The 24,921-nt window shown below is 41.5% G+C and overlaps 1 protein-coding gene across 2 annotated transcripts in view; it reads left to right on the top strand.

The window, feature by feature from the left end:
- FIG4 (FIG4 phosphoinositide 5-phosphatase) overlaps positions 1–24,921 on the top strand; it is a 125,292-nt gene that overhangs the window by 38,546 nt on the left and 61,825 nt on the right. For both annotated transcript variants that reach the window (XM_060238012.1, XM_060238020.1), the window contains 4 exons: positions 3,324–3,486; positions 5,116–5,213; positions 21,746–21,879; positions 22,413–22,529. In XM_060238012.1, coding sequence (XP_060093995.1) covers positions 3,324–3,486; positions 5,116–5,213; positions 21,746–21,879; positions 22,413–22,529 — 512 coding nt within the window. The remainder of the gene's footprint in view (positions 1–3,323; positions 3,487–5,115; positions 5,214–21,745; positions 21,880–22,412; positions 22,530–24,921) is intronic.

Consider the following 24,921-nt stretch of genomic DNA (forward strand, 5'->3'; position numbering starts at 1 on the left):
AGCTGAGCCTTGTTGTGCAGGGGGGGCGACGGAGCACTGCATTGCAGTGCAGTGAAGGGCAGGTGGGGGGCGGCAGCAGCAGGGGGGCGGAGGGCAGGGAGTGGTGGCCTGGTTGCTAATGCCCCGGACCAGTCCACGGCCTGGGGGTTAGGGCCCCTGCTTTAGATGGTAGCTGATACTACGGGGAGGGGAGTGGACAGGCAAGTAGAAACAGTAAAAGATGGAAGCACACTGGGGGAGGCCAGTGCTAATAGGTCATCAGAGCTCAATAGGTCTCTATTGCCTTGTGGAACATCTCTGTTTGCAGGCCTTGAGAAATTGCATTAAGTCTTGGCAGGGCCCAAATCTCTCTTGGGAGAGTGTTTTACCAAGCTGGCACCAGAGCAAGTAGGCTCTGGTAAAGACTAAGCAAACTTCTTCTGAGCCAGGAATCACCAGCAGATGTTGATCCATAGAGTGTAACACTCTGTGAGGGATATACTGGAAGAGACAGCCCTGAAAGTTGGCCCCAGACCGCATAGGGCTTTAAGGGTTAAAACCAAAACCTTGAACTTGATCCAGTATTCATCTTGCAGCCAGTGCAGCTGGTGGAGCACTGGTTGTATATGGGCTGTTAATGGTGTCCATGCAAGGACACGTGCCACTGCCTTCTGGACCAGCTGAAGTTTCCAAGTCTGGGAAGTAGCAAAGTTCTATTCTTTGGTGGAAATGTTTTCTGTTAAAGGAAAATTTAGTTTGGTGAGAAGGGTAGCCCTGCACAGAGAGCGTTACAGTGGTTCAGCCTGGAGGTGATCGTTGCATGGATTACTGTAGCTAGGTTGGAGGGAGTTAGATAGGTTGCCTGACCTGCTGAAGATGAGAAAATGCTGATCTGGCAACAGTTATAACTTGGTCCTCCATTGATATGGGAATGGATCCTGGGGTTGCCAGGAAGAGGAAAAGAGGAATTAGTGCCAGGAACAGTATACAGAGAGACAATCAGGTATCCACAGGAAGACTTAGCTGGTTCCCCACCATGCAATTGGGCCAGTCCAGAGGCTGACACCATACAACTTGGCCTGGCTGGGCAGTACAGCTTGGTCATAGTTTTCCTGGGTAAAGGTAGTTGACTGGTGGGTGAGAAGGAAGCAGGAAAAAGATAAAAGAAGGTGCAGAAGATTTCAGTTGTTGCAAGCCTTTGTTGGCATATATAGAGATATACAATAAAAGGTCAGACAGATTACAAATTAGAAGAGTACAGAATCCTTACAGAGTAAGATTAAGAATACAAGATTTAAAAAACCCAGAGTAATGGCATAATAAAACCTAACATATAGCATTACTTATCAAGACATTTAATCATAGCTCTATAAAGAAATTTTGCTACTATTTCAGTTATTTCAATATCTGGGTTATTGAGCAGAAAGAGAATCTTAAAATCTAAACGCTGGACCAAGTTATAACTGTTGCCAGATCAGATCAGCATGGGATATGAAAAATAGATAGAAAATCAGGTAGAAAGGACACTGAAGAAGAACATGGGAGACAGTTTCGACACAGTCCTTCATACAAGGATAGCACTTGCTAGAATAGGGAATCCCTTGGAATCTGCCAGATAAAATAGGTGTTGGAAGAATATTGAATCTGGCCAAGGAAAAGGCTCTATGCAAGTTAGGAGCTAGGAGTTGATAGAGGTATACAGCTGGAAAGCTCAGATTTGGAGCAATCCCTAAATAAGGGAGAACAGGTTCTGTTGGCAAGGCTATAGAGAGCTTGTAAGTCTGAACCCAATAAACTAGATTTTGTTTTTTTTAAAAGCCTCAGACTCAGAAAGCAGAGATAAGGATTCTAAGAATAAATTCAAGGAACTTATTTTGGCTAAAAGAAGGGGCAGGAGGAAGCAGGGCAAAGGAAGAGAGGAAGGAAAAGCTGAAATGAGGGAGAAAAGAAACAAGTTTGTAGGTGTGAGAGGAGGAAGAGACTGCTGGGGGGAAGCTGAAGACTGAGGGAAATAGCAGTAGATTCAATGAGTGGAAGAAGAAAAGGAAGTAGAGTAATGGGAGAGGTTGTGGGAATGGGGAAATGGAAATAGTTTTGAGAGTGAGATATAAAGTGAAATTAAAAAGGTAAAGGTAGTCCCCTGTGCAAGCACCAGTCGTTTCCAACTTTGGGGTGACATTGCATCATGACATCTTCATGACAGATTTTTTACGGGGCAGTTTGCCATTGCCTTCCCCAGTCATCTACACTTTACCCCCAGTAAGCTGGGTACTCATTTTACCGACCTCAGAAGAATGGAAGGCTGAGTCAACCTTAAGCCAGCTACCTGAACCCAGCTTTCGCCGGGATTGAACTCAGGTCATGAGCAGAGCTTGGACTGCAGTACTGCAGCTTTACCACTCTGTGCCACACGGCTGATAAAGTGAAATTAGATCCACCCAATAAATTCTGATGGATTCCCCACTTGCAATTTTATAGTAGCCAATCATACCTTGTGCCTTTTGGATGTAAGATATCTCTAATAAAATAGACTTAACATGTTGTCATGGTGTTTGTTGAAATGCACTCTTACTAAGAAACCATAAATGGTATTTGGGTTCCACTGATTTTTTATTATTCTGTGGATAAATTAAATTGTGGAATTCACTGCTAGTGGATATAGTGATGACCAGAAGGGTAGATCACTATGACTGACTCAAGGAGAATAGTTCCTTCAATGGTGAGATAAGGGAATGTCCATATACAGAGGCAGCAGACCTCTGAATATTGGTGCTAAGAGGCAGCATCAGGGAAAGGTCTTGGCCTCTGTGCTCTGTGTACTGGTTCTCCGGGACAATTGGTTGTCCACTGAAACAGTTTTTTTGATCCAGTATGGTTCTTTGTATGTGTCCTAATGTTTTATTTTGTGGGCCCAGGGGATTGTTCAGAATCCCTGACATAAGTTTGTTTCAGTGTCCTTTAGTCACTGTTTCACTGTAGCAATTGGAATTGAGTGACTGTAGAAATTGATATTGAGGGATGAGCACATTTGGGACTGCATTAGGGAAATCTAATTCATGTTTATTAAACTTGTGCTTAGTTTTTGGTGCAGCCTAGGAAAGCTATTATAGAAAGAAGCACAAATGAAATTGACTGGGCATTCTTCAAAACAAATTGTCTTAGTATTGCTAGTATTCTAAACACTGTGGTTGCATTGAGACAAGAGGGTCATATACAATAGAAGTGGGGTTCAGTATTGCCACTGCTGGAATTTGTCAAACCAAAGGGTAGTTGGCTTTTCACTTCTGTATAAGTAACTGAAAATGTGAAATATAACAGTGTTGTCTACCTTTGTTTTTGTATAGGGAGATGTAGCTAATGAAGTAGAAACTGAACAAATACTCTGTGATGCTTCAGTGATGTCGTTTTCAGCTGGGAGCTATTCATCTTATGTCCAAGTACGAGGTTCTGTGCCTCTGTATTGGTCTCAAGATATTTCAACTATGATGCCTAAACCACCAATTACATGTACTGACTGCAACTTATAATATTTTAATACTTATACGTATTTAAATGATGTTTGGACTAGGCCCCATTAACCCTTCAGCTGCAAAGTTTATAGATGTGTTCTCTCCAAATTATTGCTGGAGGTCATAGAAACTGCTTTTGGACTATGCTCATTGCAAATTGTAGCTGCTGGCATAAGGTAACTAATGCTAGTGTTGATTAGCAGATACTGCTATTACGTTTTCATTACTAGTACATTTTGAGCAGTGAATATGACTGAGATGCTTATCACAATCCAATGTCCATGTTTATTCTTTTTAATTTTTTTTAGTTCCCTAAAAGATGAACACTTTCCTGGGATACAATAAGAGCACACATGTAGCCTTTTTCAAAAAAGAAAAAAGTATTATTTGTTTACTAAAACATTTATACCCTTCCTTTCCTTTATTGCTAAGTGGCGCAGAGTGGTAAGGCTGCAGTACTGCAGTCTGAACTCTCTGCTCACGACCTGAGTTCGATCCCGTGGAAGCTTGTTTCATGTAGCCGACTCAGGTTGACTCAGCCTTCCATCCTTCTGAGGTTGGTAAAATGAGTACCCAGCTTGCTGGGGGGGGGGGGAGTGTAGATGACTGGGGAAGGCAATGGCAAACCACCCCGTAAAAAGTCTGCCGTGAAAACATTGTGAAAGCAACGTCACCCCAGAGTCGGAAATGACTGATGCTTGCACGGGGGACTACCTTTTGGGGTTTTTTAGCTTATAAATCCAAACCTAAAATCTACAAAGTACAATAAAACCACAGTTCTCTCCTCCCCAAAATGCGTACAGCCCCATTAAAAACCCTAGGGGAAAAAACTTCTAGGCTGCAATCACACATATTATTTCCAGCTGGAAAGTGCATTGAAAGTGCATTATTTAGTATGTGTGATCACAACCCCAGTGGCAGTGCCTTTCTTATGCAGCCCACTCAGACGGTCAGCACTTCTATAGAAAAAAGTATAGCCTGGAGCAGCCAGTTGGTTGCAACTAAAGGTAAAAGTAGTCTCCTGTGCAAGCACCGGTCGTTTCCAACTCTGGGGTGACGTCACATCACGATGTTTTCATGGCAGACTTTTTACGGAGCAGTTTGCCATCGCCTTCCCCAGTCATCTGCACTTCACACAGGAGAATTAAAGCTGCTTAATTGCTCTTTCCTATGATATGTTTGAGTATTTATAGAACCTTTGCCAAAGACCAAACTGGACATTACAGAGGATGATGACATACTTCTTGGTTTTCATGTTGGTTGTCCCAAGACAGTAAAGAGACATGGACAGGTGGCAGCTCTGTGTCTCAGTAATTAGCCTCAGTATTTAATTAGTCTGTAGCCTTCAGTTGGGGAGGGAGGGGATTTCCTCTTTGTGCTGTACATCTGTTTCCAAATACTCACCTAGGACTGTAGTTCTCTTAAACATCTTCATTTTATTCTCCCTACCAGTCCTCTGCTGCTAGCTGTAGACCACCTTTGAGTCCTTGTTTCAGAATTAGCTGTTTGGTGTGTTCTTTTAACACTCCTGTGGGCCAAGCCAATGTTCATGTTCTGTTTTCTTATTTTAGACAACTTCAGATCCCTCTATACAATTTCACCTTGTAATAATTTGCTCTTTTCCTAGTGGACCAAGCAGATCCATTTGCACGTGTCGCTGCACTTCATTTTGATCAGATGCTACAGAGGTTTGGTGCTCCCATCATAATCTTGAATCTCGTAAAGGTAGAGCTTTGTTTTATTTTGATTTACATTAGCAACACAGAAGTTAACAAACTGCTATATGGCTTGAACTAATTTCTTGTAGTTATTTTTGCATATTTAAAAGATTATTCAGACCAGAATATTTTTAAGAGCAAACAAGTTGTAAAAAGTATCTCTTATCTGAAAATATTACAGAGTAGCTCAGATGACTGGTAGGACATTTGTGCTCTTCACAGAACGTTTCTTTAACATTCTGTTGTATTTACAGATAAAATGTCTTGCTGCTTTTATTAACTTAATTTGTTTTATATTTTAAACATTATTTTCAGTTTTTTAATTATTCTATGTGAAAACTGTATAGGTTGCCTTGCCCTTTTAAAAGGAAGGCATCTGGATGCAAGCCTATTTATCCACAAGCCCACTGTCTTCTGCTTATGTATGTTGCCAACAATCCCTCCTCCTCCTCCCTCATTCTTGGAGCCAACTGAGTTTTAGGCCATTCTACAATTGCGTTTTGAAGTGTCATCAGTTTTTTTAATTGTTGCTTACCGGTGACTGCAGTAAACTTTTCTCAGATGAAGATATGTGACTGACTACACTTTAAAAGCTCAAAAGTGCTGTATAAATATGCAAAGGACTGTGAAAGGTTAATTCCTCAGAGAGCCTTGAGCGACAGGTTGCTCCAAGAGATCCGAATGGTTATCATCAGTTGAACAGAAAAAGACTTGAGAGCTGAATGCTGAGGAGAAGTGAGTCTGAATTTGGCCCTGACTGAAAGAGTCTATTACTGATGAGTCTATTACTGATAAGCCTGACAGAGAAGGATTTAGTATTGACAGGGTTTGTTTTTATCCCTCACTGAGAACAGTTTAACGCAGATGGAATACTGGAAAGGTTGGTAGGAAGAATGGGTAGTTAGGTGAAAACTTCCATTTGGGCCAAGAAAAGGGGATAGATCTACTGAGAAAGAAATTTCCTTACCCAGTTAAAACAGCAAGATATCTCTGAAGAGTGGAGAGATCCCTGGTCTGGTATGTTTAGAAACTGCCTTTCAAATCCTGAAGAGTTAATTAAAAACTTAAGAGCATTGGTGTATTTAGTGAAGGAGTTTGTGTACCAGACAGGGTATCCCTGCCTTTTGGAAACCAAAAGAGTCAAATATGCGGAAGAAAGTATATTAGTGTGTTTAGGAAACACTGAAACAAAAGCCTCTCATATTAAAGATTCTAAGTCACTGTGAAAAGCTTAAGAAACTCTCAGTTGCTTGAAACATATGAACTGTAGTCCGTACCTATATTGATTTACCTCTGAAGTCTTACCTCTGATTTCACCTGACCATTTCCTTCTAGGTTGAATAAAATGGTTTTTTTTAATTTTTGAACTTTTAAAGAGCCTTGAATGCCATTTCAGTTTAAATTAAAGGGGGATCTTGACCCTTACCTCAGGTTATTGGGCTGAGCCAGCAGCAAGATTTCATACTGTTACAGGGTGGGACAGCCATAGTTTTTCAGAAAAGAAGAAGATTGATGAATAGGGCTGCTCAGTCAGGATTGGAGAGAAAATGGAGGAAAAAATCTTGCCTCTGGGGGAGGGAAGTGGGTGAAGTTTCCATAAGAGATTTCTACAGTGAAATGTTTTGAGACAATTGGATACGTTGTCAATATGTTATGGATTTCAGCTGTTTTCTGGGTACATTAATTGCTTTGAGCTTTCAGTCATAAGTTACTACTTCGTGTGTGGTTCTCGAGTATCTTTATTATATTCATAAATAAATAGTAGAAAACTCTTGTCCTTTTTAAAAAGTGAGATACATAATGCATCACTTTGAGCATTGATGTGAGGGAGAGTGGTGCTCTAGGGAAGAGTATTTAGGTTTGCCGTGTTCACTGTTGTGGCTTCTGTGCAGTCCTGCATTGCTTTTTCTTTGCCACCACAGGGAGAAGTCTTGCTTATAGCACTCTAGTTCTGTTCTTTTGCCCTTCAGAATGCTGGACTTCCTATTCCTTTCATTTTGTGTTTTTAAAAAATTCCTGTTAAGATTGTTACCCACCTCTGTCACTGTCTCCCAGTCTCATCTGAGGTAATGGTGCAAAAACAGTTGCTTAAGAAATTTTCCCACTGTGGAACAGAGATGTCTCACAGAGATGAACATGATCTGTACCTTTTATGATTGGGTGAGCACCACAATGTCTCCGACTGTAGACATTGTGAGCAATTTATGCTAAAAGTCCCAAAGGAGACAACATCATGCTTCAATGCAACCTTATCGGAGAAAGCCCTATCAGTGCCTGAATTCCCAGCAGCTAAGTCATCTGCCATAGTTGAGCACCTGTCCAGATCATTTTCAATAATACCGGTTCTACCAGGTTTGAGATCGGAACTGTCCAGATCAGTTCAGCCAAAGCACAAGTCTCAATAGCTGACTCCATCTATGGTCCCGAGAAGCGCATCTGAATTTGGCAAAAAAAAAAAAAATCTAATACTAAGACTGAGCATTGTCAAAAGCCTTCATGAATTTAGGCTGTGCTGGAGAAAGCCCCTGCTTCAAAACTGGAGGGTCTTCAGTTTCTTCTGCCCCCTCAGACCCCATCCATTCATGACAGATTACTGGTTCCTTCTGGGTGAGAGACTGAGCAAGATTTACCTCCTTTCCATGATGTGCACCTACCTTTCCAATTGGATCCGAAACCAGCTCCCCAATGACCTTCGTTCTTTCCTACACCATGGCATCTGTATCCATATTACTTACTTCCTGTATTTAACCTGGAGTGGAATGATTATTTCCATCAGGCACCCAGGGAACACATTGGATCCATTCAACAGATTAAGCACAGATCTTTGCTAAGATATTTATCTTTCTTGTTTTAAAGTGCGGTGTGGAATGCATCATTTTGAACATTGATCTAAGAGAGAGTGGTGCTCTGGGGAAGCATATTTGAGTTTGCATTGTTCTTACTTAGTCTGGTCTAATTGCTTTAGGGATAAAAAACAACCATTTTATTTAACACCTTCCATAAATATGGGGATGGAAATAAGCACTTCCATCCCATCCAAAATTAGGGGAAGGAGACTGGACATAAAAGGTGAGATTAAGAAAAGTATTTTCCTTTGTAATTTTTTAATATGTCCTTACCATGGTGGTTATTTTAAAGTCATAAACAAAGTATGAGAGGCACAGTCTTCATAAGCCACTTAATATCTGGATTTTCCTATCAAACTTATCCTCCATTGGTGCCTTTGGACCTTTGCAAATGCAGTTAGAAGAACTACTTGTAGAACTGAACAAACAGCATAATTCAGGTGTTTAATTATTACTGGCTATTGTAAAAGGCATTTAAAGAATGAGCATCTCAATTTAAATAATTCTTCATGCAAAATTTATTTAAAAGCACTTAATTAGGGAGCTTAAAATGTGTAACCTTGGATTTTTCTAGTAGTCTTGTTAAACAGTAATTTCAAGCATGTAATGTCTTCTGCATTTTCTTTTTTACCCACATTTTTTTCTCACCCACATTCATTTATGAAAGCCTTTTGCTCTCTCTTGGAAAAAGTTAATCAGAAGGAACCATGCAGTGGGAAGAAAATTAACTTAGCAACAAAAATAGTTTCTACTTGCTTTTTTTCAGTTCAGAACAGCTACTCAGCAGTCAGTATGATATTCTGAAAATCTTTTTGCCTAATAGGATATGCAAGTCCTGTAGGAGTATTTGAATACCTCTTTTTGTTCCATCTGCATCTGCTTTTATTAATGTTCAGCCGGGGGAGGGGGGATCATAGAGCTGTCATTATTTAAGAAACTATGAAATTGGGTTAAACACATGCATGTAAGGCCACACACCAGAGATTTGAGATAAAGCAGGGCATATCCAGAAGGGCTTTAATCTACAGAGAAGCAAATTATTTAACGGCTTAATGTTCACAAGGCTTGGGTTCACCTCAGCAAATCGGAAAAGACTAAAGAGGAGAAGATGCCAGCTTCTTGAAAAAATGTTCCTCTGGTTAGCAAAACCGTGGGATTCTGCACTATCTAAGTGTCAAATGTCCAGTGGGACAGAACTGGCCCACTCAGGGCTTTAATCAGGCTCATGGCTCTTCTTTTCCCCCCTCCCCCCCTTCCTATCCCCAGAGCTTTGAAACTCTGAGGCTGCCAAAGTTCCCAGCTTTTTCTGCCTTGTCTTTGCCAGCCGCAGCAGGAAGTTCTTCTTCTGATGATGATGATATTGGATTTGGGCTTGCAAAGCTGCAAAGAAAATGAAGAATGGATTTTCCATTAAGGTCTCTGCACCCAGATAGGTAGCGACCTTAATGGAAAATCCATTCCATGTTTTCCTTGCAACTTTGTCTGTGCTGTAGTGTGTTTCAATGGAGTGGAGCTCAGTTTCAGTTTTCCAGCATTCCTATGGCCAGCTGAAGCTGTTGCTTCCTGGAGTTGTGTCCTTGCAAATGAAGAGTTGATGCCTTGAACCAGCTTATTTCTTCTCAGTAGACCTGAGAATTGGTGCCTAATGGGAACCCACAGCCAAAGGGGGATATTACACTGGAGAGCCATTGCCAATCTGAGTAGACTGGAGGTGGGGCAAGGGGGAAGCTTGCAATGCCCAGCCATTTCATGTTTTCCTAGGCTCAGAGCACTTTATATTTTTAGTTTCTGCTGTGATCCTTGTGCTTTTTCTTAATGTTTTATGTTAAAAATTGCATTGCCAAATCCCACTATTCCCTCATCTCTCCATTTTAAACAAAATATTGCAAGAGTTTAAAAAATCTTTAATTGTGTTTTTCTGTATCCTTTATAATGTTTGTTTATTTACTATTTATTTATTTAAACATCAGGGACAGAACCACACCCTGTGGCATACCACATATAAGTGAGTGCCTTTGAGATGATTCTTCCCTTATCAACACCCTTTGTCCCCAACCTTGGAGAAAGGAGGTCAGCCATTGCAAGGCAGACCCCTAAATCCCCACATCGGCAAGGCAGCTAGACAGTAACTGATGGTCAGTTATGTCGAATGCAGCTGACGGATCTAATAGTAGCAGTACCACTGAGCCGTTCCAGTTCAGATGTTGCATGAGGTCATCCATGAGGGCGACCAAAACCGTCTCTGTCCTGTGACCTGACTGAAAGTTGGACTGGAATGGATCCAGTGCAGAAGTATCATCCAGGAATCCCTGTAGCTGGATCGCCACCGCCCGCTCTATGACCTTACCCAAAAAGGAAAGGTTTGACACCGGCCGATAATTTGGCAATATAGCCAGGTCTGCAGATGGTTTTTTCAAGAGGGGACGGACCACAGGCTCTTTAAGAAGTGTGGGGAAGATCCCTTCTAAGAGGGATCTGTTGATAATAGTCTGTAGTGGCTCACGTACCATCATCTGGCTAGCTTTTATAAGCCAGGACGGGCACGGGTCCAACCCACAGGTGTCAAGAATCACTCCATTTTGTTCCTCTTGTCATATGTATTCAATTTTACAATGCCATGCTTGTGCTTGCTATGCTGCCTTTGATATAACTTGTTGCTTGCTACTTATCTGGAGGGAGGATGGCATGTCTGGGAACTGGATAGTTGCTATGCAACCAAGGTTGAAGAGCTGGAGGAGATGCGAACCATGAACTGATAATGACACCTGTGGTGATGAGAGCTTAGTAGAAACCCCGCGCAAAACCCCTGCTTTAGTTTGGCGCGCTTTGGCTTCAATTATAACAGTCAGGGCAAAGGTTTATAAACTGGAGGGATTGGCAGGGAGGTCAGTTCTGCCCATGAAGCTGAAATAAAGATCTTGAACTCCACTTGTCCTTTCCTTTGCTCTGGGTCTGACAACAGGTAGTAGGGCATACAGCAAAAAGGATCCTGTCAACCTCCTCCAGGCTGAGTGGAGTGAAGGAATCCAGAAATGGACCAGAAGATGTGCTTGGTGCCTCGAGTTCTTTCACTGTATCAGTTGTGGTGGGGAGGTCGTAGTGGAGTGATGAGACCTTATCTGCAAAAAAAACTTGCAAAAACCTCACAGCCAATTTCCAATTCTCTAACGTTTGGTTTACCTTGTGGTAAAGTTGTTAATGACCAAATTATACTAAATAATTGGACTGGGTGCGAGGTTGCAGACGCAATCCGGGATGCAAAATAAGCTTTTTTTGTTGCCCAGGCTGCCATCTTAATTAGAACCCAAAGCATAACTACACATAGTATCTCACATAATAGCCCATGAAGCCAGATGGACCCTATGCCAAATTATAATGGTTGCCATTTTGTTTTCCAGTCCTATTTAAAGTGCTGGTTTAGACTATTAAATGATGGTATATATCATCATGAAGATAGAATGCCAGCAGGGGGAGGCTTTCCAGTGTTTTGCACTGAGTGTCACATGTATGACTATCTGCCCAAAGGACAGAAGTCTTGGGTGTGTGCTCGATGCAAGGAGCTCCTGGTCCTCAGGGAACGAGTTCGTACCCTTGAGGCCGAGGTGACTGCCCTGGAGAAGCAGAGACGGTCAGTTAGGCACTTGGAGAAGACTCTCAGGGGCGTATTAGATGAGCCCCGCTCTGAACGTAGCAGCCCCGTTGCTGCCAGAGAGCGTGAGGGTCGAGAGGGAACAGGGCACCGTGCTGAGGATAAGGGGAATGCGCCCTCAGAAGGGACCTCTTCTTCGGTTGGTGAGCGGGAATCCTTTCGTGCCAAGGAACCATCCCTGGGCAGGGGGAGAGGGGCGGTTTTGGTAATTGGTGATTCTATCCTTAGGCAAGTAGACAGCTGGGTGGCGAAACCGCGTACTGACCGTATGGTGACTTGCCTGCCTGGTACAAAGGTAGCGAACATTACGCATGTAGTAGATAGGCTGATAGACAGTGCTGGGGAGGAGCCTGTGGTCGTGGTGCATGTTGGCACCAACGATGTGGGGAAATGCAGTTGTGAGGTCCTGGAGGAAAAATTTAGGCTGCTAGGCAGGAGACTTAAGGCCAGGACTTCCAAGGTAGCCTTCTCGGAAGTGCTACTTGTTCCACGTGCAGGGCAGGAGAGACAGGCACAAATTAGAAGTCTCAATGTGTGGATGAGACGATGGTGTAAGGAGGAAGGGTTTAAGTTTGTTAGGCACTGGGATGGTTTCTGGAACAAGCAGGAGCTGTACAAAAGAGTCGGTCTCCACTTGTCCCCGGATGGAACCAGGCTGCTGGCGCTTAAAATCAAAAAGGTGGCAGAGCACTTTTAAAACTAAATCTTGGGGGGAAGCCAACAGGAGATGAAATGTCTCTGGTTCGGGAGGACTCGTCTCAAAGAGATGAAGCGTTGGCTACAATTTTTCTACCAGGTAATGGACCAGAGTTGTCCACTGTGATGGTGACAAACAGTATGGACTGTCTGCCAGAGTCTCGAGGCGGCAGGAGGAAGGTGGTGGGCCTAGCTTGCCTGGGAAATTATAGATGTTTGTATGCAAATGCTAGAAGTGTTCGAAGTAAAATTGGTGAATTGGAATGTTTAGTGTTGGGAGAAAACATAGACATTGTGGGAATTTCAGAAACTTGGTGGAATGAGGAGAATCAGTGGGACACGGTGATTCCTGGATATAAGCTATATCGGAAGGATAGGGAGGGAAGGGTTGGAGGTGGGGTGGCTCTGTATGTCAGAGAGGATATACGGTCAGAGAATTAGATTCACTTTTAGAAATGCTTTGGGTTGAAATAGAGGGCCCAAAAGGAAATTTAACTATGGGAGTTTGTTATCGCCCACCAAATCAAAAGAGAGAGGACGATTATAATATGATGGAAGGCTTAAAGATAGCGGCTAAACGTAAAAACTGTGTCGTAAGAGGTGATTTTAACTACCTGCAGATTGATTGGGTCAATATGTGTTCTGGTCGAGAGAAAGAGATTGAGTTTCTCGATGCTCTCAATGACTGTGCTATGGAGCAGATGGTCTCAGAACCTACCGGGGTGGGGCGATCCTGGATTTGGTCCTAAGTAATGCCCAAGACTTGCTGAGAGATGTAAAAGTGATTGCGCCGCTTGGGAGCAGTGACCATAATGTTATTGATTTCACCGTTTGTATAAATAGGGAGTTGTCCAAAAAGACTGCCACAACCACGTTTAACTTTAAAAGTGGTAAATACACTGAGATGAGGAGGCATGTGAGGAGGAAACTGAAAGGAAAGGTAAATACGGTCAAAACCCTTGGGGAAGCTTGGAGACTATTTAAAACTATAATCCTAGAAGCTCAGATAAAATACATACCACAAGTTAGGAAAGGCACAAACAGGCATAAGAGAAGGCCTGCATGGTTAACAAACAAAGTAATGGAAGCTGTAAAAGGTAAGAAGGATTCCTTTAAGCGGTGGAAAACCAGTCCAAGTGAGATTAGTAAAAGGGAACACAGGCTGTGGCAAATCAAATGCAAGACTGTGATCAGGCAGGCAAAAAGGGACTATGAGGAGCATATTGCAAAAAACATAAAGATCAACAATAAAAATTTCTTCAAATATATTAGAAGTAGGAAACCAGCCAGGGAGGCAGTGGGGCCCTTGGATGACCATGGGGTAAAAGGATTACTGAAGGAGGATAGGGAAATGGCTGAGAAGCTGAATGAATTTTTTGCCTCCGTCTTCACTGTGGAAGATGAGAACTTTTTACCCGCCCCAGAACCACTAATTTTGGAAGGGGTGTTGAAAGACCTGAGTCGGATTGAGGTGACAAAAGAGGAGGTCCTACAACTGATAGACAACTTAAAAACTAATAAGTCCGGATGGCATACATCTGAGAATTCTGAAAGAACTCAAAGTTGAACTTGTGGATCTTCTAATAAAAATGTGTAATCTTTCATTGAAATCTGCCTCCGTTCCTGCAGACTGGAAGGTAGCAAATGTCACCCCCATCTTTAAAAAGGGTTCCAGAGGAGATCCGGGAAATTACAGGCCAGTCAGTCTGACTTCAATACTGGGAAAGTTGGTAGAAACCATTATCAAGGACAGAATGAGTAGGCACATTGATGAACATGGGTTATTGAGGAAGACTCAGCATGGGTTCTGTAAGGGAAGATCTTGCCTCACTAACCTGTTACATTTCTTTGAGGGGGTGATCAAACATGTGGACAAAGGAGACCCGATAGATGTTCTTTACCTTGACTTCCAGAAAGCTTTTGATAAAGTTCCTCATCAAAGGCTCCTTAGAAAGCTTGAGAGTCATGGAGTAAAAGGACAGGTCCTCTTGTGTATCAAAAACTGGCTGAGTAATAGGAAGCAGAGAGTGAGTATAAATGGGCAGTCTTCACAGTGGAGGACGGTAAGCAGTGGGGTGCCGCAGGGCTCGGTACTGGGTCCCATGCTCTTTAACTTGTTCATAAATGATTTAGAGTTGGGAGTGAGCAGTGAAGTAGCCAAGTTTGCGGATGACACTAAATTGTTCAGGGTGGTGAGAACCAGAGAGGATTGTGAGGAACTCCAAAGGGATCTGTTGAGGCTGGGTGAGTGGGCGTCAACGTGGCAGATGCGGTTCAATGTGGCCAAGTGCAAAGTAATGCACATTGGGGCCAAGAATCCCAGCTACAAATACAAGTTGATGGGGTGTGAACTGGCAGAGACTGACCAAGAGAGAGATCTTGGGGTCGTGGTAGATAACTCACAGAAAATGTCAAGACAGTGTGCGTTTGCAATAAAAAAGGCCAACGCCATGCTGGGAATTATTAGGAAGGGAACTGAAAACAAATCAGCCAGTATCATAATGCCCCTGTATAAATCGATGGTGCGGTCTCATTTGGAGTACTGTGTGCAGTTTTGGTCGCCGCACCTCAAAAAGAATATTATAGCATTGGAGAAAGTCCAGAAAAGGGCAACTAGAATGATTAAAGGGCTGGAACACTTTACCTATGAAGAAAGGTTGAAACACTTGGGACTCTTTAGCTTGGAGAAACGTCGACTGCGGGGTGACATGATAGAGGTTTACAAGATAATGCATGGGATGGAGAAAGTAGAGAAAGAAGTACTTTTCTCCCTTTCTCACAATACAAGAACTCGTGGGCTTTCGATGAAATTGCTGAGCAGACAGCTTAAAACGGATAAAAGGAAGTACTTCTTCACCCAAAGGGTGATTAACATGTGGAATTCACTGCCACAGGAGGTGGTGGCAGCCACAAGCATAGCCACCTTCAAGAGGGGTTTAGATAAAAATATGGAGCAGAGATCCATCAGTGGCTATTAGCCACAGTGTGTGTGTATATATAAAATTTTTTGCCACTGTGTGACACAGAGTGATGATGATGATTAATAATAATAATAATAATAATAATAATAATAATAATAATAATAAAAAGAGTGTTGGACTGGATGGGCCATTGGCCTGATCCAACATGGCTTCTCTTATGTTCTTATGGTATAGCATCAGTATATGTAAAGGGCTCCCTGCAGTCTTATGAGTTTGCCTATGCTCTAAAATCAGCATCTGGAGCCCTTTTTCATAAACTTGCATTAGGGCGAGGTGAGGCAAGCAAACATGCAGGATAGAGTGTTTTCAGCTGTGGTCACTGGACTTGGGAATTCCTGTTCCAGGAGATGTGTCCAGCTCCATCACTATTAGCCTTCTGAGAGTCTGTTGAAACTATGTTATAGAAGGCTTTTGATGCCATTGACAGTCACAGGTCATCTCTGCGCTCTCCATCTTCTCAAAGATATCTTAAGCCTTCTATGCACTTGGGGAGATGTCTTGAGCAGCAATGGCAGAAAACTCAAGCAGAATCTGGCAGAAAATGTTAAATAGAGTTTATTGAAAGGATAGTGATGGCAGTGATGAAGATACTGTTCTCTCTGATTCTCTTTTGTTGTATTCCTCTTACATTATGCTTAATTTGTTTTAATCTTCGGATATATATGGTTTGATCTGGCAGTCCTGTAAAGCATTTGGGGGGGGGGAGGTGGGTTAGAAGCTTTTAAAAATAGGTTTTCTGGGCAATGTATTATATTCATTCAGCATATTTGGAACAGTGGATATATATAAGAATCACTGCAGCCAGAGTGATAACTCCCATTTGTCATCTTTAAATCATTGTATCCATTTTGTAGAGGAAGTGGAATCCAACTCTGATGTTTCTTGAAATAGCTCTTTAAAGGCTAAAAGAGAAAACTGCAAATGAGAGCAAAATATTCATTAGAATGATTAAAATGAATCCTAAGGTTGCTGGAAAACAGAAATGAAGCATATGGAAGAAGCTTTCAAATGATCACCAAAATGTTAACAAAAAGTTTGTGCAGAGGTGTGGAAGGAAAATATTGTACTCACAGAGTGCTGGAAGGATTTTTTTTACTAAGGTCTTACACATTTTGATCAACAGATATCAATCTTGGTATTCCATTCACGTCCTTGAAAGCAAATAAAAAGAGAGAGAAAGAATCGTTAAGAGTGCAAAAATGTACACACATCCTAGCAGAACTGTTCACATAACTCACTTGACTCACTTGTAATATTCCTTCTGGTATTGGCATTCTTCCTTAATATGTTAGATACAGTCAGCAGCTTCCATTGCCCCCCTAAACCTTTTGGATAGAGAACTGTTCTTTCCGTTTGTCATCCATCTACTCTGCCTAAAAGTTGTATTGTTGTACACTTTAGAACAGTTTGACAAGCATCATGAACAAGAACAATAAAGCTCTGGATTTTCAATATATTTTAAATTGTGCACATCTTTAATTATAATGTACATAATTTTATACAGTTGCTTCATAACTGTTATGGTCTGATAATCTGCTAGTTATAGAAAAGGTACATTAAACAGAACTTCAGATTGTACTGTAATTGACTGATTTATGCAGCCCTGATGGGACCAAGAAAAGCCTGTGCCTCTAATTTCCAAAATAAAACCAGGATCATGAATATGACAAATATTGAAGCATTGACCAGTCTCCACCCACTCAGTGTAGACTGACTTCCATTTGCCTGCATGTCCTGCACTGACTTACTAAAGGGTGAGAGTTACCTGTTCTACATGGTTGTGGAAGTGTGCAAGACAAGACTTGCCACTTTGTATGCTTTGGCTGATTCCTTACGAGCAGTTGTTCTGCCTCAGTTCTTCTGCTTTCTGTGGCTTAAGCAATCAATTCCCCACCAGTTGTTGAGTGGGCTCATTTTGATCCACGGCTCCCTCCAGTTTCTCTGTCAGTTTATTTACGGTCACAGACCAATTAAAAAACCAAGAATTTAAAAGCTTCAACAGTGAAGATAAAATCTATACTATAATAAGTATTAGGATGTGTTCATTATAAGAAATTTCATCAAGACACAAGTTAAAACAGAAAATGTTAAAACTGAGAAGCAGTAAAGCGAGTCTTTCGGATGCTATGGCAGGCAGCATAGAACTTGGCAACAGCTTCGGAAATGAACTGGTTTTCAGCTGAAATCATGAGATTAAGACATTCTGATTCCAGCAGCCTAGAATTTGCCCTTAATATAAGCTCTATATATTTCACACGGGCCTCTTTACACCAGGAACACCTAAGAATTATGTGTGTAGTAGATTCAACTTCCCCTAAGCCACAGTGGCAAAGCCTTTGTGCAAAAGGGATCCCCTTGTACCTGCCCTCGAGAACTGCTGAGGGAAACGCTGGGCATCTGGCCAGAGTTAAAGCTTTTCTGAATGCAGCCTTATTGGAGAAAGGTGGATATCTGGCAAGATCGGACTGCCTCTCAATGTTCTTAGTTCTTCCCTTCACATTTTCCTCGACCTGGTTCCAATTCAGAGCCAGAATGGTTTCGGGGGGGAAAACCGAGAAGGTGTAATTTGTTAAGAACAGCTTTCAACCAATTTGACTGAAAATTACCTGCAAGTACCATATGCACAAGACCACATGGATGAAAGTTGATCCTAAGCCAGTGTCTGAGCGAGTTCAGGGTGATACTTGCAGCCATCAGCATGCCTGTTTCCAGATGAATGAAGGAATTAGGCACACACTTAGGGATCTGCAACACAGCTCTTAGAAATTTTGACTGGACCCTTTCAAGTGGGGCAAAAGTAGCTAGGGAGGGACCAAGAAAAGAGCCATAAATCTTTTGAGGCAATACTTTTGCCTGATACAGTTTTAGAGCTGCTGGGACAAATTTTGCTCCCTTTATGAACAAGAACTTGAGTATGGCGTTTGCTGTTCTTTCCCCTTGAGCGGAAGCCACAGATCAAAATGTGCCTGCACAGTAACTGGTGGGAATTGATCTCTTGAGCCAGGAAAAGCAGAAGCCCAGGGGTGGAGCTTCTGCTAGTGAGGAATCAGCCTAAGTGCAAGTGAGATGGGGATCACAAGATTCACAGGGAGCTCCTATCGCCCTCCCAGCTGACTCAATCACTTGCTGGACAGCTCACCGCTCTCTCTTCCCCATATCCATTAAGAAGTGCAGGGGGCCATTATGCTTAGCTGTCTCCCTCTCTGCTACCATGTCTGTGTCCAGTGGTGGAGGTGGGATAGGGGAGGGACAGTGGCTCAGTGGTAGAGCATCTGCTTGGTAAGCAGAAGGTCCCAGGTTCAATCCCTGGCATCTCCAAAAAAGGGTCCAGGCAAATAGGTGTGAAAAACCTCAGCTTGAGACCCTAAAGAACCGCTGCCAGTCTGAGTAGACAATACTGACTTTGATGAACCAAGGGTATGATTCAGTATAAGGCAGCTTCATATGTTCATGGACAGCAGAGGTCCCCCACCTTTTCACTTGCCCACTTCCCATGCTACTGCCTTAGCTGTGGTTTTGACTGGAGGAGCAGTGCCAGTAGCTCCTGTTCTTCCTCACCTGGCTGCCCAGTCACTTGCATGCTTTCATCAAGGTTAACTCAGCAGTTTTCTGTTCAAGCAGAGACAACTGCTCTGTTTGGACTCTGTTATCTTCCCAAAGACATTGTGAATGCTCTCCATTTTCTTCAGTGGATGAACTACTAGCCTCTCTAATACCACCTTAGATCCCACAGATGAGGAAAGTTGTTGAACAGCGAGTTTTTTTCTGTAGCTATGTTCAAGATTACTTTAAAACACTGAGCGTTTTTTATGCGTTTTCTTTGATAATTCTTTAAAATAGGAACTTATGAACAGAAATTACGCTACTGTATTTTGAGTGATAGGTTTAAAATAATTCTGAGTACAAATTTTTGAGGAAAGAACATTTTATAAAACATAAAAATACACTTAACAGGGAGGAAGGGTTGAGAGATTGCCAAACAAAACAAGTTTTCACCCATTTGCAGAAGATAACGATAGAGGTAGACCGACAAATCTCCCTGGGGAGGGAGTTATGCTTGGACTTGAAAAAGGAAAAAAAATTAGATATAAAAATGTTGGCGCTTCAGACTTGAGATGCTTCCGCTATAATATACTGAAGAGCTAACACTATATGATTTGAAAAGGCCATTTTTAAATAACTTTTAATCCACTTAATGAATTAAAGGCTAGGTATGATTCATAAGTTACTTGTTGAATCAGGTTTTTACATTTCTGTTTCATCCTTTCTTTGACATTTCACTCTGCCTGTCAGTCTGTGGGGTCTCTAGTGTGTTTATGTGTAGTTAACAAAAATATAAGAGTTATCTATCAGCTGAAATGAGTTAACAAAAATATAAGAGTTATCTATCAGCTGAAATGGTTACCCCCCCCCCCCAATTTTTTTTAAATGACTTTTAAGAAGTCATGCATAAGGCTGTTGTAAACAATATTAAACATAGTTAGCTGCCAACAAAATCATTTTGGGGGTTATTTTTAAATTTGGCTAGAGATAGAATATGTTTTCTAGGCTCACATGACTCTGCCACGTGAATTATTATATGCTCTTATTCACAGGGCTTCTGCAGAGTGGTGGAAAATGTGTTTCCCTGTAGGTGCTCAATAGTAGGAGGCTAAAATTAATTCTCTTCAACATTAAGTAGAGAGGGAAAAATATTATTCTATGCATGTGAGTATTGAATCATCTTCTAATCAGCCAGACAACCTTTTCAGTTCAAGTACATATATCTTCAAGAGAAGTTTTTAAGGCTGAATGGTTTTTTTAAAAGTGCATTTGTTTGTCTAATGGAAAGTGGAAAGTACATTAATTAGTAACGTGCATGTCCTAGTTCTCTCTCTTTTAAAAAACATAACTATGACTTCCGGTGCAGATATTTTAAGTCTTCTGAAATGCAGAGTGATTCTCAGACTCGGGAAGATATCAAGTTCAGAATTTGGCACTCAGAACTTCTGTTGTATCAGCACTTCCCAGTGTGTGGGGCATAACCCAAAAATAGGTCATAGACTTTTGTAGCTTTGTTGATTTAAGTAAATTTTTGCTTGGATGCCACAATTATTACTTATGCAACAGCAGACCTCAGATTCAGTGGGAGCTCACAGGAGCACAGCTCCTGAACCTTTCTGAGAGTTCCTCCTCCTTCTGAGAGTTCCACCTCCTTGTCCATTGAATAGTATTGCAGCTGCATAACAATCCCTGGATGAGCTCCACCACCTATTTTTCTACAAAACGACCCCTGTGCAACATGCAAACTTAAAATTCATAAAAATGATGACTGCCAAAGACCATAGGTCCAAAATTTATGTGACAGTAGATTGATGGAAAATTTGGACTCCATTCTAAAAAGGTTGAAAGCCATTGTATTATATGGCAAAGTGCTAGCAATGTAAGTCTTGTACAAGGTTATATGTATTGGTTCACTGAAACAAAAAATCCCAAGTTAAATCTCAAGTGTAAGCTCAATAAGGGTTGGACTTGCTTGAGAGAAATTGCCACCTTGGAATAGTAGTGGATAGCTCCACAAAAATATCTATCCAGTGTGACACAATCCCATTGCTTTCAAATTGGGTTTATAAGAAATTGAGTATTACTTGTTGATGCCATATCATTTCACATAAGAACAGACTTTAGAACTGAAGTGAATTGGATTCATGTTGGCAGAACTACAATATGGCTCATTTGAGTTGTATTTTGTGGAGGGGGGGGGGACCTACTGCTGAATAGTGAAAAATTAAGATAGAATACTATTTTCATATATTTACATTGTGACTGATTAGTACTACCCAATGGAGAGCAAGCACACCAGAAGCACATGTAATAATAGTTGTCCTATATAATTTCAATATCATGCGGAACTATTTCTTTTTTAACAATAATCAACCCTATGATTTTGTAGAAAAGACAAGTTGTTTTTTTTAAATTACAGGTTATAAATGAGTACTAACAAAAGATCCCATCTTTGCCCCCAAGCAACTTGGTACTTCACGACCGTGACCTTTCTTTCCTCCGTTGATGTATCTGAAGCAACAAAATGCTCACAATACATGAGGGCCAGCATATTGAATTTAGCAAAATGAACTGGTAGTAGGGTTAGCAGTCTGCAAAGTTTAAAGAGGTTAGAGCCAGTGACTCCTTTTCTGTGATTTTGTCATCTTGATGTCTTCAGTGACTGAATGTCCACAAAATACTACCTAACCTTTGTGAAGGCAGGAACAATTTCTTCTCTGACGCGTTAGAATTATATGTACCACTAGTTGTGTTCTGTATTCTTGCTCTGAATTCACATTGCTGATGTCTGTGTACCATGCTCAGTTAATGTTTCTTTTTGAAGGAGCGTGAAAAAAGAAAGCATGAAAGGATATTGAGTGAAGAACTTGTTACTGCTGTGACCTACCTCAATCAATTTTTACCTCCTGAACATGCTATTGTTTATATTCCTTGGGATATGGCCAAATACACAAAGAGGTGTGTGTGTTTTTATCTAAAGCAGCAGTACTAAAAACATAAACCACCACTGCCAATTTTGAGAGCAAAAGGAAGCAATCCAGCACTGTCTTTTAGAGAGGTTTTTGCTCTTTGGGCTTTAGAGCACCCCATAAATGTCCTGCTCTTTATTTTCTTTTGTACGGCTTATTCAAAATGCCTAGATGACTAACACTAGCTGAGTTATCTGAGCTTGTCTTATTAATGCATGGGGAAAGCAGTAGAACATTTCCTTTACTTAGAAGGCTCACTCACTATGACATAGTTTGCAATCCCTTCCTCTAGAAATGCTGTGAAATTCGTTTTGACAATAACAAATGTCACTAGTTAATGTTATAGTTTTTCTGATAACGTATCTGTTCCACTTCTTAAAGGTTTCCTGGGTTCTTTTTTAGGATGCAAAATTGCATGACCCATAATTACACTGTGTGCAGACAAGGCAGGTGTAAAGTAAAACTCACTGTGGTCATTCTTTCAAAGAGAGTAAATCCATGTTTGCTTTTATCCCCTTCTAGCAAACTATGTAATGTCCTTGATAGGCTGAATGTGATAGCAGAGAATGTGGTGAAGAAAACTGGATTCTTTGTAAATCGTCCTGATTCCTATTGCAGTGTCTTACGCCCAGATGAAAAGTATGTATGAGAGAAAAGCATATTGTGCGTAATTTTATAAAGATTTTCTAAAGTACTTTGAAGTCCTCATTTATTTAGTACTGTTATAGACAAAAATATGACATTATGCTACCGTTGTTTTCATAAAAATAGGATAAGCAATCCTTATGCATTGCCCACTAATTTTAGTTTCATTGGAAGATGACAAATATTTCTAAGAACTGTAATTGATTTAAGAAAAGAACATTCATTTTACATTCTTATTTGTATAGAAAGCCAATCTGATGAATAGCTACAATAAACAAAATGTGAAGCACAGTTTGTTATACAACCTGTTGCACTTTGGTTTTCCCTGGAGTGATCTGAAATGTACTGCATAAGTTATTTATTCTAAAAACAAAGCGAGTTGGAAACTGGACATAGATAGTTAAACAAATCCTATTGTATAGTAGGGGTGCTGTGAACTTCAACACAAGTGAGTTTGTATGACAAACTTACCATATTTTATGGGAATTAAGAGATGAGTTTGCTTGTACGGCAAACATCCTGAATGCTGTATGAGCTGATTGACAGTTGCACAGTAGTGGGTTGTGGGGTTTTTTTTTGTTTTTGTTTTTCCCCAAGAGGCATATTATTTGGGTAATCTCTTGGCCTAATTAACAGATAGACCCAGTGAACCTGATTGTTCTAGTGAATCTGGTTCTGGATCCCTGAGGAAGTGTGTGTAGAGTGGAAATCAGAAACACCATGGGTATATACATTCAGATTCCAAAAAGGGTTTTGGTGGCATCCAACTATTTCAGTTCTCAAAGGTTTTCTGGGTTCTTTTTCAGGATGCAAGGCAACATGGTGATCACCCTGCGATTACATTGCAAAACCCTGCTCACTTGTGCATTAATAGCAGCAGTTATCGTTTACCCCCGTTTTGCTCAAGTATCTGGTAGTCTTCTTGCCTTGTATAGCATTTCTCCAGCTATGTTAATAAATTCTATGCAGACATGTGGTGGGTCACAGGTTCACCTTATCTGTTTGTGCAGGCCCTGGGGTACGATAGGGAGGAGAATATTAAATCCCCCACCCCAACTGATATATACTTACAAAAAAAGAAGCAGGGTTGTTGTTTTTTTCAAAATCCACCTCAGAAGTGGTACAAGGAGATGTGGTTCCTTGTTTCTTAAGCAATTGCTGTTTGGTGTACCACAAAATACCAGGCCCGTAGGCAGGATTTTTTTAAATTGAAGGGCATTAAATGTTTTGGGGGCAGATAACCTAATAAAAGTTGATTAATTAATATAATTACCTTTAATTTAATTAATTATATAGTCTGCTCTGGGCAGGGACGGAGAGAGAACAGAAAGATAGGAAAGAAAAAGAGACCTGGAGGTTGGCATCCCTAGGTGGAGGGAATCCTAGAGGATTTAGGCTGCTGTCTCCACCTTAGAAATACAGCTGAAGACCCCTTCTTCTGTGGCTAGCACCTGGCTGGCACCCACCCACCAAAGCAAAGATTCACAGTGGTCTCTCTCCCCAGTAGCTTCAGCCTCTCTGGGCAGGGCCTCCTCCTCCTCCTCCCCTTCCTGACTCTTTAAAGTGGAGCAAAAGTGTGCTGCTGCCGCAGGCTCCCTTTACCCACCCACCACCACCCCCGCCACTTCCCAGTGACCAGTTTGCGTCCATAGCCTGGTCTCCTACCTTGCCTTCACTTCCAGGAAGGCTGTACTTTGCCTCCCCTCCTGTACCGAAGCTGGGAGGTGACCTGACCCCAGGAGGCAATCTGGCTCCTCCTCTCTCTCTTTCTCCTTCCTCCAGCTTAGACAAGGAGGTCTACCGTGCCTGAGCAGCTACAGGCAGCACTGGCTACAAGGAGCTGGAATTTGTAAGATTGGGGGAGATTGGGGTGGGGCACCCCTAAATCAATAGGGGGCACTGCACACACTGCCCCAGTGCTGGGTGTGGTCTTGCAAAAGACACAAAAGAATTTGTTTGGGTTAACTGTACTTCCTAGTCCAGTTTCCTAGGCTACCTGGATCGCATGCTGTTTTTTGCAAGAGTGCAGAAAACTTTGGAATTGTGTTTGTGTTAAGTGCCATCAAGTCACTTCTGACTTATGGTAATTCTATGAACTGATGAACTCCAAAATGTCCTACCTTTAACAGAGCTGCTCAGGTCTTGCAAATTGAGGGCAGTGGCTTCCTCAAATGAGTCAATCCATCTCATGTTAGGATTTCCTCTTTTCCTGTTGCCTTCAACTTTTTCTAGCATTATTATCTTTTCCAGTGGCTCTTGTCTTCTCATAATATGACCATACAGTTCAGTCATTTTAGCCCCAAAGCAAACAGAATATTTATAGTGAAACAGAGCTTTATGACACTTTCTATAAACATATATTGTGATACATTGAGGTCAACATTCT

The sequence above is a fragment of the Heteronotia binoei genome, chromosome 1, assembly GCF_032191835.1.
Source record: "Heteronotia binoei isolate CCM8104 ecotype False Entrance Well chromosome 1, APGP_CSIRO_Hbin_v1, whole genome shotgun sequence".
Lineage (NCBI taxonomy): Eukaryota > Metazoa > Chordata > Lepidosauria > Squamata > Gekkonidae > Heteronotia > Heteronotia binoei.